The 19784-nt window shown below is 31.9% G+C and overlaps 1 protein-coding gene across 1 annotated transcript in view; it reads left to right on the top strand.

The window, feature by feature from the left end:
* EYS (EGF-like photoreceptor maintenance factor) overlaps positions 1-19784 on the top strand; it is a 1117601-nt gene that overhangs the window by 91218 nt on the left and 1006599 nt on the right. The window contains 1 exon segment of the mRNA XM_087817245.1: positions 14250-14415. Coding sequence (XP_087673371.1) covers positions 14250-14415 — 166 coding nt within the window.

The raw sequence follows: 19784 nt of genomic DNA, 5'->3' as shown, positions 1-19784 counted from the left end.
TTATAACATAAGCTAAAATAAAATAAATCAACAATTTGACAGCTGTTTGCTCCTGTTAATGAGATTAAACTAAAATTACAATCAGGAAAAAAATGTTTTTTGAATATACATTTAATTGAAGTAATGTGAACAATAAAGTGTACTCCATAATGACTTTAAGATTAAGAGTTTATATTAAATGTAACAGGCTGGACAACATCAGGCGTTTAAAGAAAACCCTGAAGGTCAGAACCTTATTAATTCTAAGCCATGCTTTTCATTATGAGTTAAATATCTCTATTTTCAATTCATTTTATTTATAATGAAAGTGCCATAAGGATGCTGAAATTTCTTATTGAAATTGTGATGAAAAATTTCTAATCAACACTTTCACAATGTCAATTGCATTTTCAACATTAATAATATAAATGGTCCCGATGATAAAAAAAAAAAGTCACTTTCCAAATGAGAGTCAGATTTCTAATAGCCACCATGTAAGAATAAATAATTGAAGAAATTAAGAGCTCATGGCAAAAAAAAGGAAGGTTCTTACTGTCATTTTTGTGTTTATCTAAATAAATAAATGACAACCATTAAAATAAAGAATAGAATTGATATTATGCACATAAAATAAAAAAACAGACACTATGCATTTAAGAACTATTTACATTGCTTCAGGAGTGAGTCAGAATTTCCTTTCCTTAGAGTTTTAATGATTACTAATAAATCTGATTTAATTTTAAATAGATAATACACATAGTTAGAGCCACAATTTCTGATTTAGGTTTATCCAGGTATTTTATAAGTTGACTGCTGCTTTTTATACCATCAAAGAAAATGCCATGAGAGCTTTATGCAAAACCTTTATGGTTTTCTTCTACAGCTGGTTCAGGGATGCAGATATAAGAATGCAGTTTATGTTTTATCTCATCTTTTTAAGTTTTCATAAGGGAGTCAACAGAAAAAAAAAACACTTTAAAACTCAGCTAGTTTAACGTTACCATCTGTTTTATTTCTCTCTTCTATTTCCATCCTCTAGTTATTTTTTTTTACAATTATTTTCAACAAGCGTGACTTATGCAAACTCACACTGAAAGAAGCTCAAATTAGTATTCCATATGAGTGAAATTTGCATTTGAGGTAGGATTTAGAGTTTTAGAATTTTAGTTTTAACAACAGAAAATCTAAACAGAATATCTACCCTCCCCCCCCCCCCACACACACACACAGGACTCACATAAATAGACCTTCCCTGGGCTAGAGCAGGTAAATATTTTACCAAAGACTCAATGTAATCATATCCCTTCTAGCTCACCCTAAAATAGCAACAGTGACCTCTTTGAAGATCCTAGAGAAACCCAAGCATGCTCCTGCCTCAGGACCTTTGTCTTGAATATTTTGACACAAAGTTCTCATTTTCTTCATTCTGTTTAGGTATTTTCTCAAATGGTTACCTTTTTGATGAGTTCTTCCCTAGACTCCCAATCTAAAATGTTAAAAACTCCCTTCCAGCCTATACATGTCACCTTGTTCAATCTTTCTTCTTAACAACTATTGCCATTCTGCTTCCCAGAAACCATATCGTTCTTCATGTTTTGTTTTGTTTTGCCTGTGAGACTATATTAGGCCAAAATTTAAGCTCTATGAAGGTAGATTTCTTTGTTTCTTTGTACAGGAATAACCGTCCAGAGAAGGCAGCAAAATTCTAACAGTGGAAGTTATGCCAAGTGTAGTTGATGGGAACCTCTTTGGAAGGGTGCTACTATGTAGGACAAGCAGAGACTCCATAAACTGACCACCAGGGAACCCGACCCCTCTCTTTAATGAGGTAGTTGGAGCTAACTAGCTGACATGAAATTTAAGGAGAGGTGCTCATGTTATGCACAAAATACCTCTCAATAATGTTTTTTAATATAAAAAATTATAAAAGTTAATCAAAATGGGAGGGTAGATTAGATAAGTATGTTATGAACACAGAAAACATTAGTTTACACACGTACACAAAATGAAAAAAGTCTAAACTTCACACTAGGATCTGCTCCTAAAACTTAAATTGAGCTGAAAAGCCCAAGCTATTTCTTATTGGCCCAAGAACTACATTCTAAGCCACCCAAGATACCTTCTGATTGTACCCTCAACCAGATAAACAAACCAATATTTTCATTCTTCATCAGTCCTCAGCAACATTTCCTTTAGATTTAAGGACTGGATGGGCATGCCATAGTTTGTGCCGAGCAACACAGACATCTCTGGAAGTCAGGTATAAAAAGATCCCTAGAGAAATCGAATGTGATTGTGGCCCTGAGGGGATACTTTGCAATTCTAGAGACGTTTTTGGTTGTCACAAATCAGGGTTGGGTCTGCGACAGGCATCTGGTGGGTAGGGGCCAGGTTCATTGTTAAGCATCCCACATGGCAGCCTCCATAATGAAGAAATATCAGCTCCAAAATACCTATATTGCTGTGGTTGAGAAAACCTGACTAGAGGAAGTATAGGCTGTGGAAGTCAGAAAATAGTATAGGTTTTTCACAGAAAGAAAAATATACTTTGTGACAGTTTAAAGAATCTCAGATTTGAAAAAGAGAAGCTTCTGTTTCAAACTGGGAGACCATAACATAAGATAGCTCCCAGGCTGAGAAGCCTTTGCCTGGTTTATGTGGGCCGTGTACCCAAGAGTTAGGTGCATATAGTTGGTTAACTCAAATTGCTTTGTGATTATTTTCCATCCTATTTTGGAAACAGACTCTGTACATCCAGTTCAGAAAGAGGGGGTACATGCTGCTTGGTCACAAGTGCTGCTTCTCAATCCTTCCCTCTGAAATACTCAGATTTAATTCATTTGGAGTTTTTCTTCTTATTTATATCATTGGACATTTATATGAAAAGTTTGGAGGAGGAGTATTAAGTAGCATGAACTAGTGTGATGGTGAGAGAGAGCTGTCTCTACTTGTTTTTAAATAGAGGAGGAGGCAGGAGCAGGATTCCAGATTTATTAAACATGAAATAGTCCAAGAGTGGCCAAACTGCTGAAGTAGCTTCAGTAATGCCACATGATCAGGATGCACTTCTATAATATACCAACCCATGTCTTATACTCAGAGATAATGATTCCTCTGCTCTTCTCTGTCTCTCATAGACATAGTTCTTAATAGTTTTCTGACTTTATTTCATTTAATCAATTATTTATACCGCTCTTATTCAGGTTCTTGGTAGAGAAGTTGACCTGCTTACCGTAGTTTAAAAGAGAGTAGTATCTTCACACTATCTTTTTTTTAAACTTATACTTATTGCTGAAAGTATTACAGATGTCCCTCCTTCCCCCCCCCCGTTGATTCCCTCCACCCGGCATCCCCCCCAGGCCTTTTCCACACTATTGTCTGTATCCATAGGTCATGCACACATGCATCTTAGTTCTTTGATTAATCTCCCCCTACACTCCCCACCCCTGCCTTCCCTCTGAGATCCCTCAGCCTGTTCCATGCTTCTATGTCTCTGGATCTGTTTTGTTCATCAGTTTCGACAGTTCATTAGATTCCACATATGAGTGAGATCATGGGATACTTGTCTTTCTCTGATTGGTTTATTTCACCTAACATAATACTCTCCAGGTCCATCCATGCTGTCCCAAAGGATAATCTTTATTTTCATTCTTCAATCTATTTTAATCATTTGAATCAGTCATGTAAATCAGCAAACGAAAACATGTTTTGACTTGTAAGAACATTTTCAAAAGCACAAGAAAAAAATCTTGCCTAGATTTCATGTTTGAACTGTTCTCAGATGGCTTTATTGCCTTACAATTATTAGTCACAAAAAGAAGTAGAACCTTTTTTAATGGTCAAACTCACACAGTATTATCTGGGTCCTCTTGATTTTGCTTTCACAGGCAGCAAGCAGTAATGAAGCAACAGATGATCTCAGTGTAGAGGATTAATAGAGATTAAAGTTACCACACAGCTTCTATTTTATGTCAAGGACTTTGTGTACAGAAAATAATTTACTCTTAATAGGAAATTGGTTGTTCTAGGACAAAAATAGAAATGCTCAGGGATTCATGCTTATTTTAATGTCACTTCTACATGCAAAGTGTATGTAACTTAACTAGTATACAATAAGTAGCACTTTGTAATTCTACATGTTTTCTATTGATTGATTGTAATAATTAGTACTAGCTATACAATAGAAAGAAATTTAAGAAGGATTTTAAGTAATGAATGTATTAAAAAGCCTCTCTCACACTTTCCAAATTTGATTTGACTTGATACCATTATCCATGTATAAGAGCAAGCATGGAGGGAGTTTTCATTATGTCCTATCATCTCTTTTGCTTATTTTCAGCAGAATTTTATATCAATTAATAAAAGAAATTAAACAGCTTAAGTGTAAGAAATGACAGTTTCATTCATATAAATTATTGTAATCCCTGTGAATGACTGATATGCTCATATTTAAAGGAAACAAATATAAACACTAAATGCCTTGGGGAAATTAAAGGCAACAAATGTCTTTATTAATAATGGAATTTAAAAGTAAAAAGTAAAAAAATAAAATGCCTTAAGAAGTTTTTATAAATTAAAAATTTGCCTCTCATAATTGAGAAATCACTGGTGAAACTATTTAAAAAAAGGTGTTTTTTATGTGAATGTCATTCATACTATGTTTTGGATCTTTAAGTTGACATTTTTTTCTCCCAAGAAGCTCATTAATAGCAGTTTGAGCCATAATATCGCTAAGTTATGCTAAGTCTATAGACCTAAGAAGGGATATCAAAAGTAAATGTTAAGTAAACTGAAGGCAAATTTTGATGAACAGTTTTTGGGAATCCAGAGTGTGGTTAACTGAATAATGGTCCCCCAAATATCCCCATATCTTAACCCCCCAGAATTTACTAATTTACCTTATGTGGAAAAGGAGACTTTGAAGATATAATTAAGACAAGGATCTTGCTTTGAGGTTTTTATCCTGGATTATCCAGATGGGCCTAAAATAATTGCAGAGATCCTTATAAGAGGGCTACAGAAGGAGTCAGGGACAGAGAAAGTGATGTGGTTACAAATGCAGAGAAGGGAGTGATGTTCATTCAAGATGCAGGAAGAGTCCACAAGCCATAGGTACATGTAGCAGCTGACAGTGGCAAAGAAACAGTCTACCCTGATAGCCTACCAAAGCAACAGGCCCTCCTGAAATCTTTATTTATCCAAGTAGGAGTGATTTCAAACTTCTGAAATCAAGAAATACATAAAAGAATGAACATTTTAGACTACTGAGGCTAGAGTAATTTATTACAGCAGCAGCAGCAAACAAATACACAGAGATTTCAGAAAAAAATATTTTTAACACAAAGATAAGTTTTCCAGCTTAAAATGTAGAGGGCACTCTAAATGAACACATAAATTTGGTCATAAAAATGGCATTTGGTCCTCATGAAACACAAAAACACTTTGGATTTTTGTTGAGTGGCCATTTCTAGTTTGAGTTTTAGGGCTATCTGTACTAATTGACACAGGTGAATTAGTGCAGGTCAGAAAACAATGTAAAACAGCAAAATTATTGGTTGGTTGGTTCTGTATCTAAGAAGGAATAGACTCCATCATTCATTAGTTAAAATTCCCCATTCACTTTAAAATGCTGGCCATGATTGGTGGGTTCATTTGTGACCTACGTAGGGAAGCAAGAGCCATGTTTATAAAGTGAGATCTAATTTATCATCTACACATGATATATTACAGAATGAAAGAGGGCCTTATCAGCTACTTGATTGGTGTAAGAGGCATTAAACTAGGTCTGTTTAGACATCGGGCACAGTTTAACTGCTATTCTTCCCAATGTGGGGATCTAATTTTATAAATTGTGATCTACATGATTCTTATGTTATCTTTAACAATTATCGAAGTAATAGTTTTACCTGGTACTGTAAGTGACCAATAAAAAGCATTAATTAAAAATGAGGCAATCAACACTGCAAAGTGAGAACCACATATAATTTACTATACAGCCAACATCTTGGTTATAGATATAATCACAGGCATTAAAGAGGCCCATGGGTTAACTAATTGTTTTGGTGAAATCCTTACTCAGGTACCTTCATGGAAAATGTCTCTGTTCTTTGTTTTTAATCTCTTAGGTTTCTTTGCTTGTGTATTTGTGCGATATCACTAGTTGTTCTCATTGAAAACATATTTATTGAAAAACTACCTTGTGGAAACTGTGCCCTAGGCACACAAAGTTGAACAAGACAGACCATGGCCCTATCTCATGCTTTGTCATAGTCACTCAAAGTTTAGGTTTGATAATAGTGTCCACCTATTATAAGTTTGGATTGTTTCCTCAAACTGACACAGAAAGAGAGAGAGGGAGAGAGAGAGAAATATTTAAGCATATTTAAGTATGCTTAAACATATACTTAAATATATTAAGCATGTTTCCTACCTCCTTTTTCCATTTTTTCTTTACAGTTTCCTATCTAAATCTAGAATTAGACAGACAGTTTAGGGATTTAGAATTATAGGCAGACGGATTGTCACTCCGTCTCAGTTGACAAAAACTTCCTCCTGACAATATGCTGAAGACCAGAACTTTTTACATTGAGGTGTAAAGTTTAATTACTTAACTGTACCAAAACAGCTTGATATACACTATCACCCAGTTAAATTTTCATGTAAAGAAAATTAAAATTTTCTCTCATCTTTCTTGAACAGTGAATACAGAAATTAGGAAACATAAATTAAATTTGTTTTTAAAATTTAGGTACCTTTCTTCTTCTTACGACACAAAGTTATATATGGCCAAGAAATATTTTTAATATGTACTTTATCTTTTTAATAATAATGTTAAGAACTCAGTGGTCTCATCTAGGTAAAGGACTTCAACTTTAAATGATCCTGATTGACCCTGAGAAGCATACTGTATCTTAATTTTCTCATTAAAACTCCTGATATAAAAGGTAGATATAAGAAAGACCTTAAGGGATTATAAAATTACCTAGAATCACCCCAGAGAAGGATGTCATGGTGAATTTTAATATTATATAGTCCAACTTGCTTTCTTTTATGAGGGTGAAGAATTAGTCTTAAACTCTTATCCAGCAATAAAGTGAGCTATTTCAACTCAGGCCAGATTATCATATTTTAAAGTTTAATTCATTTTGTATTTTAGTACAATTAGTTTAGTATATCTATAATTGTTTTCTACTTAATGACTAATATAATTTGTAGATAAGCATTTTTTAATATTTCTCATCTAAGAAAATTTTCAAATCCATGCTCTAGACATATTTTTAAATTGAACTATAAATAATCTAGCAAAAGTACTTTTAAAACCTGCTTGAAACAAAATAAGTAAAATCATTTAGTGTGAGGAAAGTCATCTTACTTCAATGGTAATTTATTAAAAGATATAACCAACAGTTATAGAGATTTATGTAGACAAAATCAGAATTCATGTGGCATATAAGAAATTATTTAAAAATTAACTCATAAAAGATATTTAAGAAAAAATATTCAATAGTTTATTTGGGAAAAGAAATTTAAGATTAAAGTTTCTACATGTAAAAACTGAGGTTAGTGAGATAAAGATTATGCAAAAATGATACTGGAAAAATTGTAAGATATTTTCGGGGGAAAGATTTAGTTCAATATATATTTTTAAAGATGAAAAAGATATTAACAATAACTTAAATGGCAAAATGCCAACTACAGATAGGTTGAAGAAATATAACAAAATGCTACAAAAACTTGACTTGTGTTAAAACAGATAAATGATTTACTCTTAAACTAATTTTTCAATTTCTTATGCAAATAAAAAAGGATATTTAAGTCACTCTTAGCCTCTTAAGTATTTACCCTTCCTGGGATGGCAACCTTATTAAATGTGTGTGACTATGCCATGACAAACAACATCAATTAAATTATAGTTAGGTCTTTCATCCATTTTGAATTAGTTTTTGTGTATGGTGACAAAAAGCAGTCTGCTTCGATTCTTTAGCATGTGGTTTAACAATTTTTCCAGCACCATTTATTAAAGAGGCTTTTTTTTTTTCCTTCTCCATTGTATGTTTTTGGCTCCTTTGTCAAAAATTATTTCCACGTATATAGGTGGGTTTATTTCTGGGATTTTAATTCTGTTCCATTAGTATATCTGTTTTTATACCAGTGCAATAGTGTTTTGATTACTACAGCTTTGTACTTTAGTTTGAAATCAGTAGCTATTATACCTCCAGCTTTCTTATTCTTTTTCAGGGTTACATTGGCAATTTGGGGTCTTTTGTTGTTACACCCACATTTTAGAAATATTTTTTTCTATTTATGTAATAAACATCATTGGAATCTTGATATGGATTGCATTGAATCTACAGATGGCTTTTGGTAATATGGACATTTTAATAATATTAATTATTCCAATCCATGAACATAGGATATCTTTTCAATTATTTTTTTTCTTCTTCAATTTATTTTATCAATGTCTTACAGTTTTCAATGTACAGATCTTTCATCTCCTTGGTTAAATTAGTTCCTAAGTACTTTTTTTATGCTCTTGTAAACAAGATTTTCTTTTTTTCTTAAGGTAATTCACTGTTAGTGTATAGAAGCAAAATTGAGTTCTGCATGTTGATTTTGTATCCTGCAACTTTACTGAATTCAATTACTATTTGTAACAGTTTTTTGGTGGAGACTTTAGGATTTTTTTAATCCTAAAAGATTTAAACCCTAAAATATTTAAGTCCTAAAAGATTTGTCACCTTCAAAGAGAGACAATTTTATTTTTTCCTTTCCAAATGAATGTCTCTTTTTTTTTTTTCTTGCCTAATTGCACAGGCTAGGACTCCCACTAGTGTGTTGAATAAGAGTGGTGAGAGTCTTGTTTTCTTCCTGATCTTACAGAAAAACCTCTCAGCCATTGAGTATGATGTTAACTATGCTCTTGTCATATATGGCTCTTATTACGTTAAAGTAATGGATGTTGAATGTTTTTTATGAGTCCACTGAGATGATCATATGATTTTTATCTTTTATTTTATTAATGCGGTGTATCACATGTATTGACATATACATTGAACAGTCTTTATATCTCAAGGATGATTCTTACTTGATCATGTCGTATCATCCTTAATGTATTGTTGAATTTGGTTTTCTAAATTTTTTGGTTTATTTTATCTTATTTTTTTCCATCACCATTTATCGCCCCATACCCTATTTCACCTCCACCCACATTTTTAGTGAAAATATTATTTTTGTCAGTCAGTTAACACACTTGCACTAGTACTACTTCTATTTAAGAATAAAGAAGAAACAAAAATAAAGTAAAAGATAATGAGATTTGAATCCTAAGTACATAGGTTTGTGCCCTAGCCCTGTAAAGACTGAGGTATTTGTACTTAAAAAAAGAAAAAAACAGTAATTCATAATTGTTACCCTTTTATCTGAACAGATAAAAAGAGTATAGTATAACTAATTCTATCAAGGCTGTTGAAATTCAAATGAAATGAATTAAATAAGATAATGCTTTTGAACTCATTTGAGCAATGACAAAGTTTATATATACATAGTAAAATGGTATCTCTCACAAACACATAAACAGGGAGAGAGAGGTGGGGGTTTGGGGAGAGAGGGGTGGGATAAAGTATCTTTTATTCCTATTTTTAATATCTTCATCATATAAAGGAAAAACATTTCTACATATTCTTATATAGTTTTGAAAAACTGGTAAATGCTTAAAATGAATAAAAATAAAATCATTAGAGAATAGAACTTGAATGATAGATATAAGCCATGATTTTAGAGATAGTTTCTTTGAGAGACAGTTTAACATGCTTAATACAGCATGAGAAGCAGAATATCTAAAATATTTCATTTCTTGCCTAAGAAATGAGGCTGTTAAAATAAGAAATCAACATCTAGAGTTGTTTTTAAATCTTCTTTATACCATCAATCAAAATAGATTTCCCTTTATAAAAAAGAAAAGCCTTAAAGAAAGTGTTATCAAATATATTCAGCATCTGATATGTAAAATCAGTTAGGGTAATAAATTTGTTATGAATATGTATTTTGTGCAATCAAATAAAAGTCACAGAATTTTGGTACTGCAAAATTTGCTCCTTTCTGATGTAACATATACTGACGTGTGATATAAGAAATAAATTGCTTTTCTTTTTATGGACAATTTTCTAGATTCTCTTGCTTGTTTTTACTGTCATTGTGAAATTAGCTCATCATTGTCTCATTTTCACTGCTTGCTTACCAAAATTATGCTCTTAAAAGCTTATTGAAGTTCACAGTCAGTTCAAGTTTAGTTTTCTAATATATGCCAGTTAATTAGTTCACTGTCAACAGTTAGATAGATGTTCACTTCCAAATGCATCTCTCTAGATCCCCACCACTGGCACCTTACTCACTTCCAAAAGAAATAGTGCAAATTCTGAATTGTTTTCAATTCTTATAAATGAACTGGGAAGTGAAGTACAAGATCAATTAAAACTGCTATTGTCAATGTATATTTTTCTCAGCAACTTATAAACAACTACTGTTTGTTGCAAGAAATGTAGTATTAATTTTCTTACAGAAATATGAGCTATGATATGAAATATAAGATATGAGCCAATGTAATAAATTTGGTTAATATTTCAAAGTTGAAACAACCCTCAGTACTGAGTTTAGCCTCACATCTAGATGGCAGAAACTTTTGCAAAGTGTGCTAGATAGCTCATGCGTGGTAATTAACCCCCTCAAAACATACACGTACACACAGATGCCTAGAAAAACAGATCATTTTTTCTCTCCCATCACATCCTAACTGCAACTGTTTCTTATCCTCCTTCGTTTCAGAAATAATACTTTGAATATATAAGCTGCTTAGGCAACCAAGCATACCAGTTTTCTAGGAGACAGGAATTTCAATGCTAAAAGTGTGAAGTCTCAGGCAAACAGTTGAGTAGTCACCCTAAATCCACTCTACCAAAACAAGTCAACCCGACTTACATAAAGAAAGCCATTTCTCTATTTCATGAGTAAAGTTTGAAACATAATGAACATTGAAATATATTTCCAGTCGTCCACAGATTTTTGAACAAATATTTGTTATTTAATCCATGGAATCCAATGGGAAGTAATATTAAAGCATTCATTTAAAGCATTAATTTAAGTATTAATTTGGGGAGATTAAAAGATATATAAACTTTTAAAAATCCCTATGAGTCCAAATAAAATTGATAGAGAAAAATTAATCTTACCATTGTCACCTGAGGTCATTTTGTAATTTTGGGTATTTTATTGGTAGAGAAGACCGTTTATTCTACTGGAAATTTTCTTTACTCTAAAATAGAGGCCATTTATTTTTATTTTTTCTTTAATTTATTTTTATTGTTGAAGGTATTACAGATGCTCCCTTTTCCCCCCTATTAACCCCCTCCACCCAGACCCTGCCTCACCCCAGGCCTTCACTGCAGGCCTTGTCTGTATCCGTGGGTTATGCATATATGCATGTAAGTTCTTGGTTAATCTCTTCCCACCTACCCACCCCCTTCTCTCTGAGATTCATCAGCCTGCTTCATACTTCCATGTCTCTGGATCTATTTTGTTCATCAGCTTAATTTGTTCATTAGATTCCACATATAGGTGAGATCATGTGATTCTTGATTTTCATAGAGGGCATTTTAGAATAACTGAGTTCCACACAAAAATCCAGTTCTGCCATATAATTAATTGATTCTACTAAATTGTCTGTTTAGGTTTATGAGAGCTAAATAAATAGTGTTTTAATAGATAGTGAATAGTATATTAATACCATTTCCACCTGAATTCAGAATAACTACATTTCCTTCATTAGCAGCATTTTTGAAATCCATGTTTGGAAGGTTTGATTTATTGAAAATCATTTTTCTTGAATAAAATAACACTATTCAGAGAAAATTTTATGAATTCATGGTCAATTTAATAAATCATTTTCTACAAAAATATCATTGCATGATTATCAGTGGTTTAACATCCTTCACCAAATGACATTTATCTCTTAGGAATATTGACTGGAAATATGATTCTCTCAATAAACTAGAATGAGTCCACCAAAATAAAACTAATCAATAAGAAGAGTTATGCTATATTTTCATGATTTCCCTTTTTCTTTGGCTGCTAGAAAGCTTAGAGCTATTTAGAGATGAAGTTTTAGTTTACTTGTTCAGAAGTCTCTACTCTTCCTTGTCATTATTTTACTTAACTCATGTTCTATTAACCTGCTTTAAAGGTTATATTGTACATTACATTTCTTATTTTTGCTGTGGAATGTATGTGTATGAATTTCACATGAACACACAAGTCATGAATGAGAGGTCAGATTCAGAAATAGACTTGCATTATATAACCTCTATAAATTGTCTAATAAAATAAATTGCTCCTAGCACACAGGTTGTTAACTCAACAGCAATTTATTGGTGTTGCAGTAATTTATGAATGGTAATAAGAGCTCTAATTTCACATCCCAGCCACCCACCCGCAAATCCAAACTGTTTAAAGTCATACCTTCAGTGTCCTCATTCAGGATAGAGGGGGCTAATAACAGATAAATTGTTCTGACTTTCCTTGAAACCTATTGTGAGGGACTTTTTATTATTATTCAGAAAAAGACAGAGCCCTACTTTGTCTCCAAGTAATATTCAAATTAGGAGCATGAGCACCATAGTACCACTGGGACAGGGACCCATGTTATTCCTGTCATTTTGCCTGGTACCTGTCATCATTAGGCAGCACCTATTCCTGACTGGTCCATCTCACCCAAAATCATTACAGGAGATATGAAGTCTTATTTTCAACGGATTCCTCATTCTTGAGTAAAACAGACAGAAATGAGGATTGCTTTGGTGCAGCTGCCTTTGATTTTTTTAGTTGAAAACACACACCCACAAACAAAACAAAACAAAAACCTAAGAGATGGCTTTTAAGCTAAGGCTTTTCAGGATTTTTTTTGTTAGGTTTGGTTTGAAGTAAAGAGATGACTCTCCAGGTTTCTGTCATAATATGCTACTTTGTTAAGTTTATTTTGTGCAGTCATAAATTCAAATATATTACTCCTTCTTATTTTTATGTCAATGATCAACATAAGTCCAGTAAGACACATGCTCACTGACAGGTTAGTATAATGCCATTTGAAGAATCAAAATTCTAAGTCTTGGTACAAAATTATGGGTTAAAACCTTTGATGATCTCAAGACTTGGAAATGTCTTATAGAATTGTACTCTCTTGGTGGCCATTCAGTATAATTAAATGGTGATTTTCTTGATTATTTCTAATCTTTAGTTTTGATTACAGTTAGCTATATAGTCATTTATTAATTAATATAGAGATTTATACTTTAAGAGTCTTACTTTGTCTGTCCATTAAGAAATTGTACTGTGAATCCAGATAGAAGGTTATTATGACTTAAAACAATAAGAACAATGTTTAATTAGTGTAGTAACTGCATTAAAGGAAATGTCAGATATTAGTGATTCCTTGTGCCCCATGCATGAGTCAGCTATGCTTCCCACTCCCAAATTTGTGGATAATTTGCTGGTTAGAAACTCATAGAAGAAGAAATAATTTTAAGGTATGCTCTAAACAGAATATGTAGCCCTAGTTTGTCTCCAGGGCTTAAATTCATCTTACAGGTTTATTTCATCCTAAGACCTCAGTAAAATACCATGTATTAAAAATTAATGATGCTTGAGTGTGACTTGATACTGCTTAAATGTAATTAATTTTACCACAATAAATTCTATCTTTGAAAATACTCTGGATTACCATTGATAGATAATCTTATTAGAAAATATTCCCTGATCATATTAAACTATTTTAAATGATTTAAATTAAAACACCCAACAAACTCAAATAGTACCTTGGCATTTCATTGTGCTAATCCTATTGGATCATAAATGTTTTAAGTAGTATGTCTATTAATTTATACCACAGTTACTTTTAATTAATATATATATATATTTGTATATATATGTGTATATATATATATCCCTGCAAACAGAAGATTGTAGACTGCAGCTATAGATTGAGGAGTGCATCAAAGCCAAAAAAATATTACATAGGCATTTTGAATATGAACATGATGGAAAATGGTACAGAAAGAGACTTTAAAAGAATAGAAGAATATACAAAACATAGGTTAAAAGGTGTGTCCTATAAACATTTTTTAATTGGTAGTTTTAGAAATTAGCTGTGTATTTTATAAGCTAAAATATATTGAAACATTTCAGTAAGGTATGTATCATTTTTCATTACTTTCTTTTTCCAGTATGTGTGCACTCCAGGGGGCACAAGAAATTTATGTTGGTTTCTGAAGAATGTTCGCTTAATTCTTCTCTACCCCTGCCGCTGTGGATCCATCAGCCATGATATTTGCCAAGGTGTCATTCCTCATTCTCCTCAATTTAAATTTGTGTGGCAATTGAGATTTACAGGTAATAAAATAAAAATTTTATTTCTAATTTTCCTGAATCACTTCAATGTTTACTAGGTAAGTATTCATTTTCTAATCACAAAAAATATTTTACATCTCAAAACACAAAGGAAAGAAAAGTAAATTTAATATTCTTATATTCTAATTTGTTCCTTAGCAGACTTATACTTAGTACCTACTTCACTTCAGGAATTCTGCTTGGCTCAAGATACACAGGGTGAGGCAAAAGTAGGTTTACAGTTGTTCATATGGAAAATAATACAATAATTAATAAATAATACATAATTATTATTTATGTACATAAACTCAGTGTTTTGTGTACTCACAGCTATAAACATACCTTTGCCACAACCCTGTATAATTGTAAAGAAAACTAGAGCTATTCCCTACTCTCATAGGGAGTTATTGTTATTGGGCAAATACAGTGATAAATATATAATTGTAAATTGAAATAAAATGCTCCTACAGAAAGAAATATCCTCCCATGACTGCTTAAAACTAAAAGAACTGTGTGTAGTTTTTTTGGGGGGCGGGGGAAGGAAAGAAAAGGAAACATGAGCAATTGGGAGAGTAAATTGGGAGGTCAGATAAGATTTCCAGGATTAAATGACCCTTGAGCAGTGACTTAGACAATGAGGCCAGGGTAGAGGAGATGGAGAATTGGGGGAATTATACTTAAACCAACAAAACTATGTTTCAAACCTACAAACTTTCAGTTATGCAAGATAAATATGTTTTGGAAATCTATACAACATAAGGTCTATGATTAGTACTGTACTATGTAATATTTTTAAATCTGTTAAAAAGATATATATTATATTAAATGTTCTTATCACAAAAGTTAAAAAAAACAAAAACAAAATAAAGGGGATGGGAAACATTTCTCGGAGTTGATGGATAAATATTTTTTTTAATCCTCACCGAGGATCTGAGGATATTTTTTCCATTGCTTTTCAGAGTGAAAGCGGGGGGAGAGAGAGAGAGAGAGAGAGACATCAGTGTGAGAGAGACAATCGATTGGTTGCCTCCCTCATGCACACTGAACAGGGTTAGGGATCGAGCCTGCAACTGAGGCACGTGCCCTTGACCAGAATGGAACCCAGACCCTTCAGTTCAAGGGCTAGTGCTCTAACCACTGAGTGAACTGGCTAGGGCTAATTTTTTAATATTGATTGTGATTATACATTCATGGGTGTATACTTATCTCCAAACATATCAAGTTGTACTTATTAAACATCCACAACTTTTTTGTATGTCAATCATATAGCCAATAAAGCAAGTTGGGGGCAAAAGAGGCATAAAACAAGTATACAAAATTAGAAAAGATAAATCCTTTGAAGGCCTTGCTAGAGTAAAAATAAGGGTTGGGGAGAGGGCAATGCCAGAATTAAAATGTTGGTTTATATATTTAGAATTTTATTCTAAAAGGAACGGGAAATCATTGTAGAGTTTGACACATTAGAGAGAAAAAAAGATAAAGTGGAGAAATAGATTGTAGAGGGTAAAAATGGGAGAGAGTTTATGGCAATCATATTGTGACGTGATGGAAACTTAAAATAAGTGGAAGTTCTTGTTTATGAGTTGTATACAGAGAGCAAGTGATAGATGTGTCAACAGGAATTCTAGGGGTTTTTTTGGCGTTAGCACTTAAAATGAAATAATTCTAACACATTTTATTAAATATATTTTTAATTGTTTTATACACTGGCAGTCCCTATTTCAAAATCTATCATGATAAGCAAAATTTTCTGTTCTTTGATTACACTTTTAATGTTATTTGACTTAGCTTATGCAAATTAATCCACATTCTTAAAACTGTATGGTACTCCAATTAATCCTGTCAAGGAATATTTCCTCTGTCAGTGATATTTTGGCATTATAGTTTATCAACAATCAGCAAATTAACAAATTTGATGTGTCTGCAACTAATGGCTTACTGTACTCAACTGGCAGCAGCTGCACTTACTTATAAGACTACTATTACATTAAAACAGTGTGGAAGTAAACTAACAATTAGTCTTTTAAACAGAAAACATGATAATTTATTTCATCATGTTCACAAAATGGTATTCTGGAGAGTTAACAACCCCTAATGACAGAAATAGTCATCGGTACATTAAGCAAATCACACTCAAGACCAACATGGTAGTGCAGAGAAATGGCTTGTTGATTATATTGTTAGTGATAAAAAGAACTTTAGAGACTGTGTTATAAATACCATTTCAAAAAGGACACAAGCAAAACACACAACTGTGGTTAGAGAAGTTACCTAAAACATCTGGTCTCAGGACTACATCTTACAATCATTTGAGGAGCTTTTAAGTGATAGGTATTGTTTGACTTCCGCTACAGAACAATCAAACTGGAATTGTGGTGAGGTGGACACAGGAGATCTATAAAGGCTCCCCAAATGCTTTTAATGTGCAGATTGAGAAACATAATCTGTTACCAGCCAAATCAGTTCATTGATTTTAGTGCCAACATCATTTTTATGCTTGATTTCCCTTTGTCTCAAAGTAGAAATAGTACATGTATACATTTACTTAATAGAAAACATTAAAATTCTTTGAGAACTAAAAATGGCTAAAGATAATATAACAACAATAAACTAGCAAACATATTTTTAGGAAAAACAGGAATAATTAGGAATAAAAAGGAAATAAAATTGCTCAAGGATAAATTATCTCTAAGCCTATTAATTTTATGAGTGGCAGTAGTACAACATGTATTTTCTAGGATATAGGGATTATATGAAATCAAAATTGCTCACAGATAAATCAGCTTTGAACAATTATCAAAGTAATATAAGCACATTTAGTCATTATAACTTAATGAATCTATGATCAGACCTTAATAAACATAGCTAATTATTACAAAATAAGAATTATGTGACCTCTGTATCTGAGATTTTTAAATGGCTTGGACTGTCCAAGGGAAAGAAGCCAGTGTGATACAACTCAGTAGTCAACAAATATTCAGGTAGAACCACACAAATTATTTTTTATGGTTAGTACTAAGATTAAACAATGCAACTACTTTTGGTAGAGTTTTCAAAAAAAAAAAAAAAGAGCAAATTTTAGGATAAGTGAAAAAAGTAAAAAAGTATACAAATAGAATGACACATTGCACGTAATTCTCACTTATTTTCTGATTGTTGCTGTTAAGATCTTATATCCTGTTATTTCATAAAACAATATTGAAGAGAAACATTAAAATCAAGCTGGTAAGTTTGCATGGGGTGCATTAATTTTACCAGCAGTAAAATTATTTTAATTAAGAGAATTTTCTACCAACCACATTAAGTGCCTTACACGCCCAATCGATTCTTGCCAATACGATTGCTCTACAGAAAGGGATGGTAATTAATTAGGAGAAGCCCCTTCAAGGACAATTGGTCTACAGTGCACAACTTGGGAAAGAGCTGACATGCACTGTTTCTTTTCAGTGTCATCATCTGTGTTCATTACATGTATTATTAGGCTTGAGAAAAGATGATACTGACAGGGTGGATAATGAGTTGTGAAGTGAAATAAAAGAATATGAATTATAGTTAAGAAATGATGAAATCATAGCAAAAAAGAGACAAGTTATCTTTTTACACCTTTCTTTTGTTTAAAGCTTGTGATCATTACAGTTTAATTGACTAAAGTAAACATACATTTAATATGTCAGTGAACTTCTTTTCTAAATGAATAGTGATTGGTGAATTACATTGCAAATCAATAGTATTCTTAATTCTCTTTTTTTCTTTATAAAATGGTATTACTTGTGCTAGAAAGTAGTACACAATATTAATTACAATTTATTCATTATATATTACTTTTGTAATATTATAATAATTATTGTGAGAATAGAAAATCAAATCTTGTATCCCCAAAACAATAGTTTTATTAAAAGTAATTTTGTTATCATACTGCTTCACTTACAAGTCTTTTTTTGTTAAATATCTGCTATTATTTTTATATCCACTTAGGATTTTAGAGTCTAACTTCAAGATTAAAAAAACTATTGAGTTCAGAAGAAAAGTTTTGAAATGCTATTTAGTGTGTTTTTTTTTACTTATATTACACATAATAATGTTTTCAAAATATTTTTATAGTAAAAATTATGTTAATATGATAAAAGGAAATAAATGGCTTTTATACAGATAAGAACTAATTAAATGGCATTATGGAAAAACCATGTCATGTGATCAGCACTATCAATATTTAAATGCTTAGGACTTAAATGAACAAAGACATGTAAGTCCTAAATTGAGAAAACTTTAAATATTGGCACCATATAGTTACAAACACACCAAATCTAAAAAAGAAAAAAAAATTCTAAAGATAAATCATGTTGTTGGAGAGAAGACCTAATGTATTAAAAATTTCTAATCTCCATATTATTACTTATATTTATTAAAATTTCAATAAAGTAACAGCACTGCTTTGTACATATTATAAAATGATCACCACAGTAATTGTAGTTAACATTCATCACATCTTTTCAACTTCTCAAAAATTATTAAATTTAAGTGTTCACTGTTATTTCCCCTCCCATTATCCCTGTGGGTTAATGCATTTGTTTTATTTTTTTAATACCTCTTTTGAGGCTTTAGGAGGAAAGGACCATAATATCTCAGTTAAATTCAAATGTTTAATCACATACATCATTATGAAAAAAATATTTTCTTATGAATTGGACAAATTAGATAAAATATATAAATTCCTAGAAAAGTGCTACTTGGCAAAAGGATTCAATAATAAATATAAATTGTGAATAACCCTGCAAATGCTCAAATAATCGAATAATGTAGTTTTTAAAAATCTTTCAACAGAGAAAAACAATGGAAACATATGGTTTTCTATCAAGTTCTTCCAAATATTCAACAGATAATTAAATCTAATACTACTTGAACTCCTCCCCAAAAGATTAAGGAACATTCTTCAATTGATTAAATGAGGCCAACACACCATATTTGTTATTTTTCTCTCATTACATTAAATATATAATTTTTATTGACATTAAATTTACTGAATATTTTATTTCCTCGGGTCTCACCTCTAATAGTCCCACTCATTGACTATTTTATTACTAATATAGTAATAATTTTCTATAATTTTAAGATTTGAAGTGCTCAAATTACACCACTAAGGTTGCAAAGGTTGGGAAGATTATGCATGGCTTCGTAGCTTTTTATTTTTTTCCAGAGTGGTATATGAGATTTCTAAATGAGGTCGGACACAACAGGGAGATTTCAGCTTGTAGACCATCTCCGCTTTTACAATTCCAGTGTAAGTTGCACAGCTTAGATGATGTTTTTCAGGAAGTCATGCTTCACAGACTAGACTTTAGGTTTGTTAACCATAAGCAATCCTAAAGTAGGGG

Source organism: Miniopterus natalensis, chromosome 5 (genome assembly GCF_054644295.1).
Source record: "Miniopterus natalensis isolate mMinNat1 chromosome 5, mMinNat1.hap1, whole genome shotgun sequence".
Taxonomy (NCBI): domain Eukaryota; kingdom Metazoa; phylum Chordata; class Mammalia; order Chiroptera; family Miniopteridae; genus Miniopterus; species Miniopterus natalensis.
This window is presented reverse-complemented; position numbering and strand designations above follow the sequence as displayed.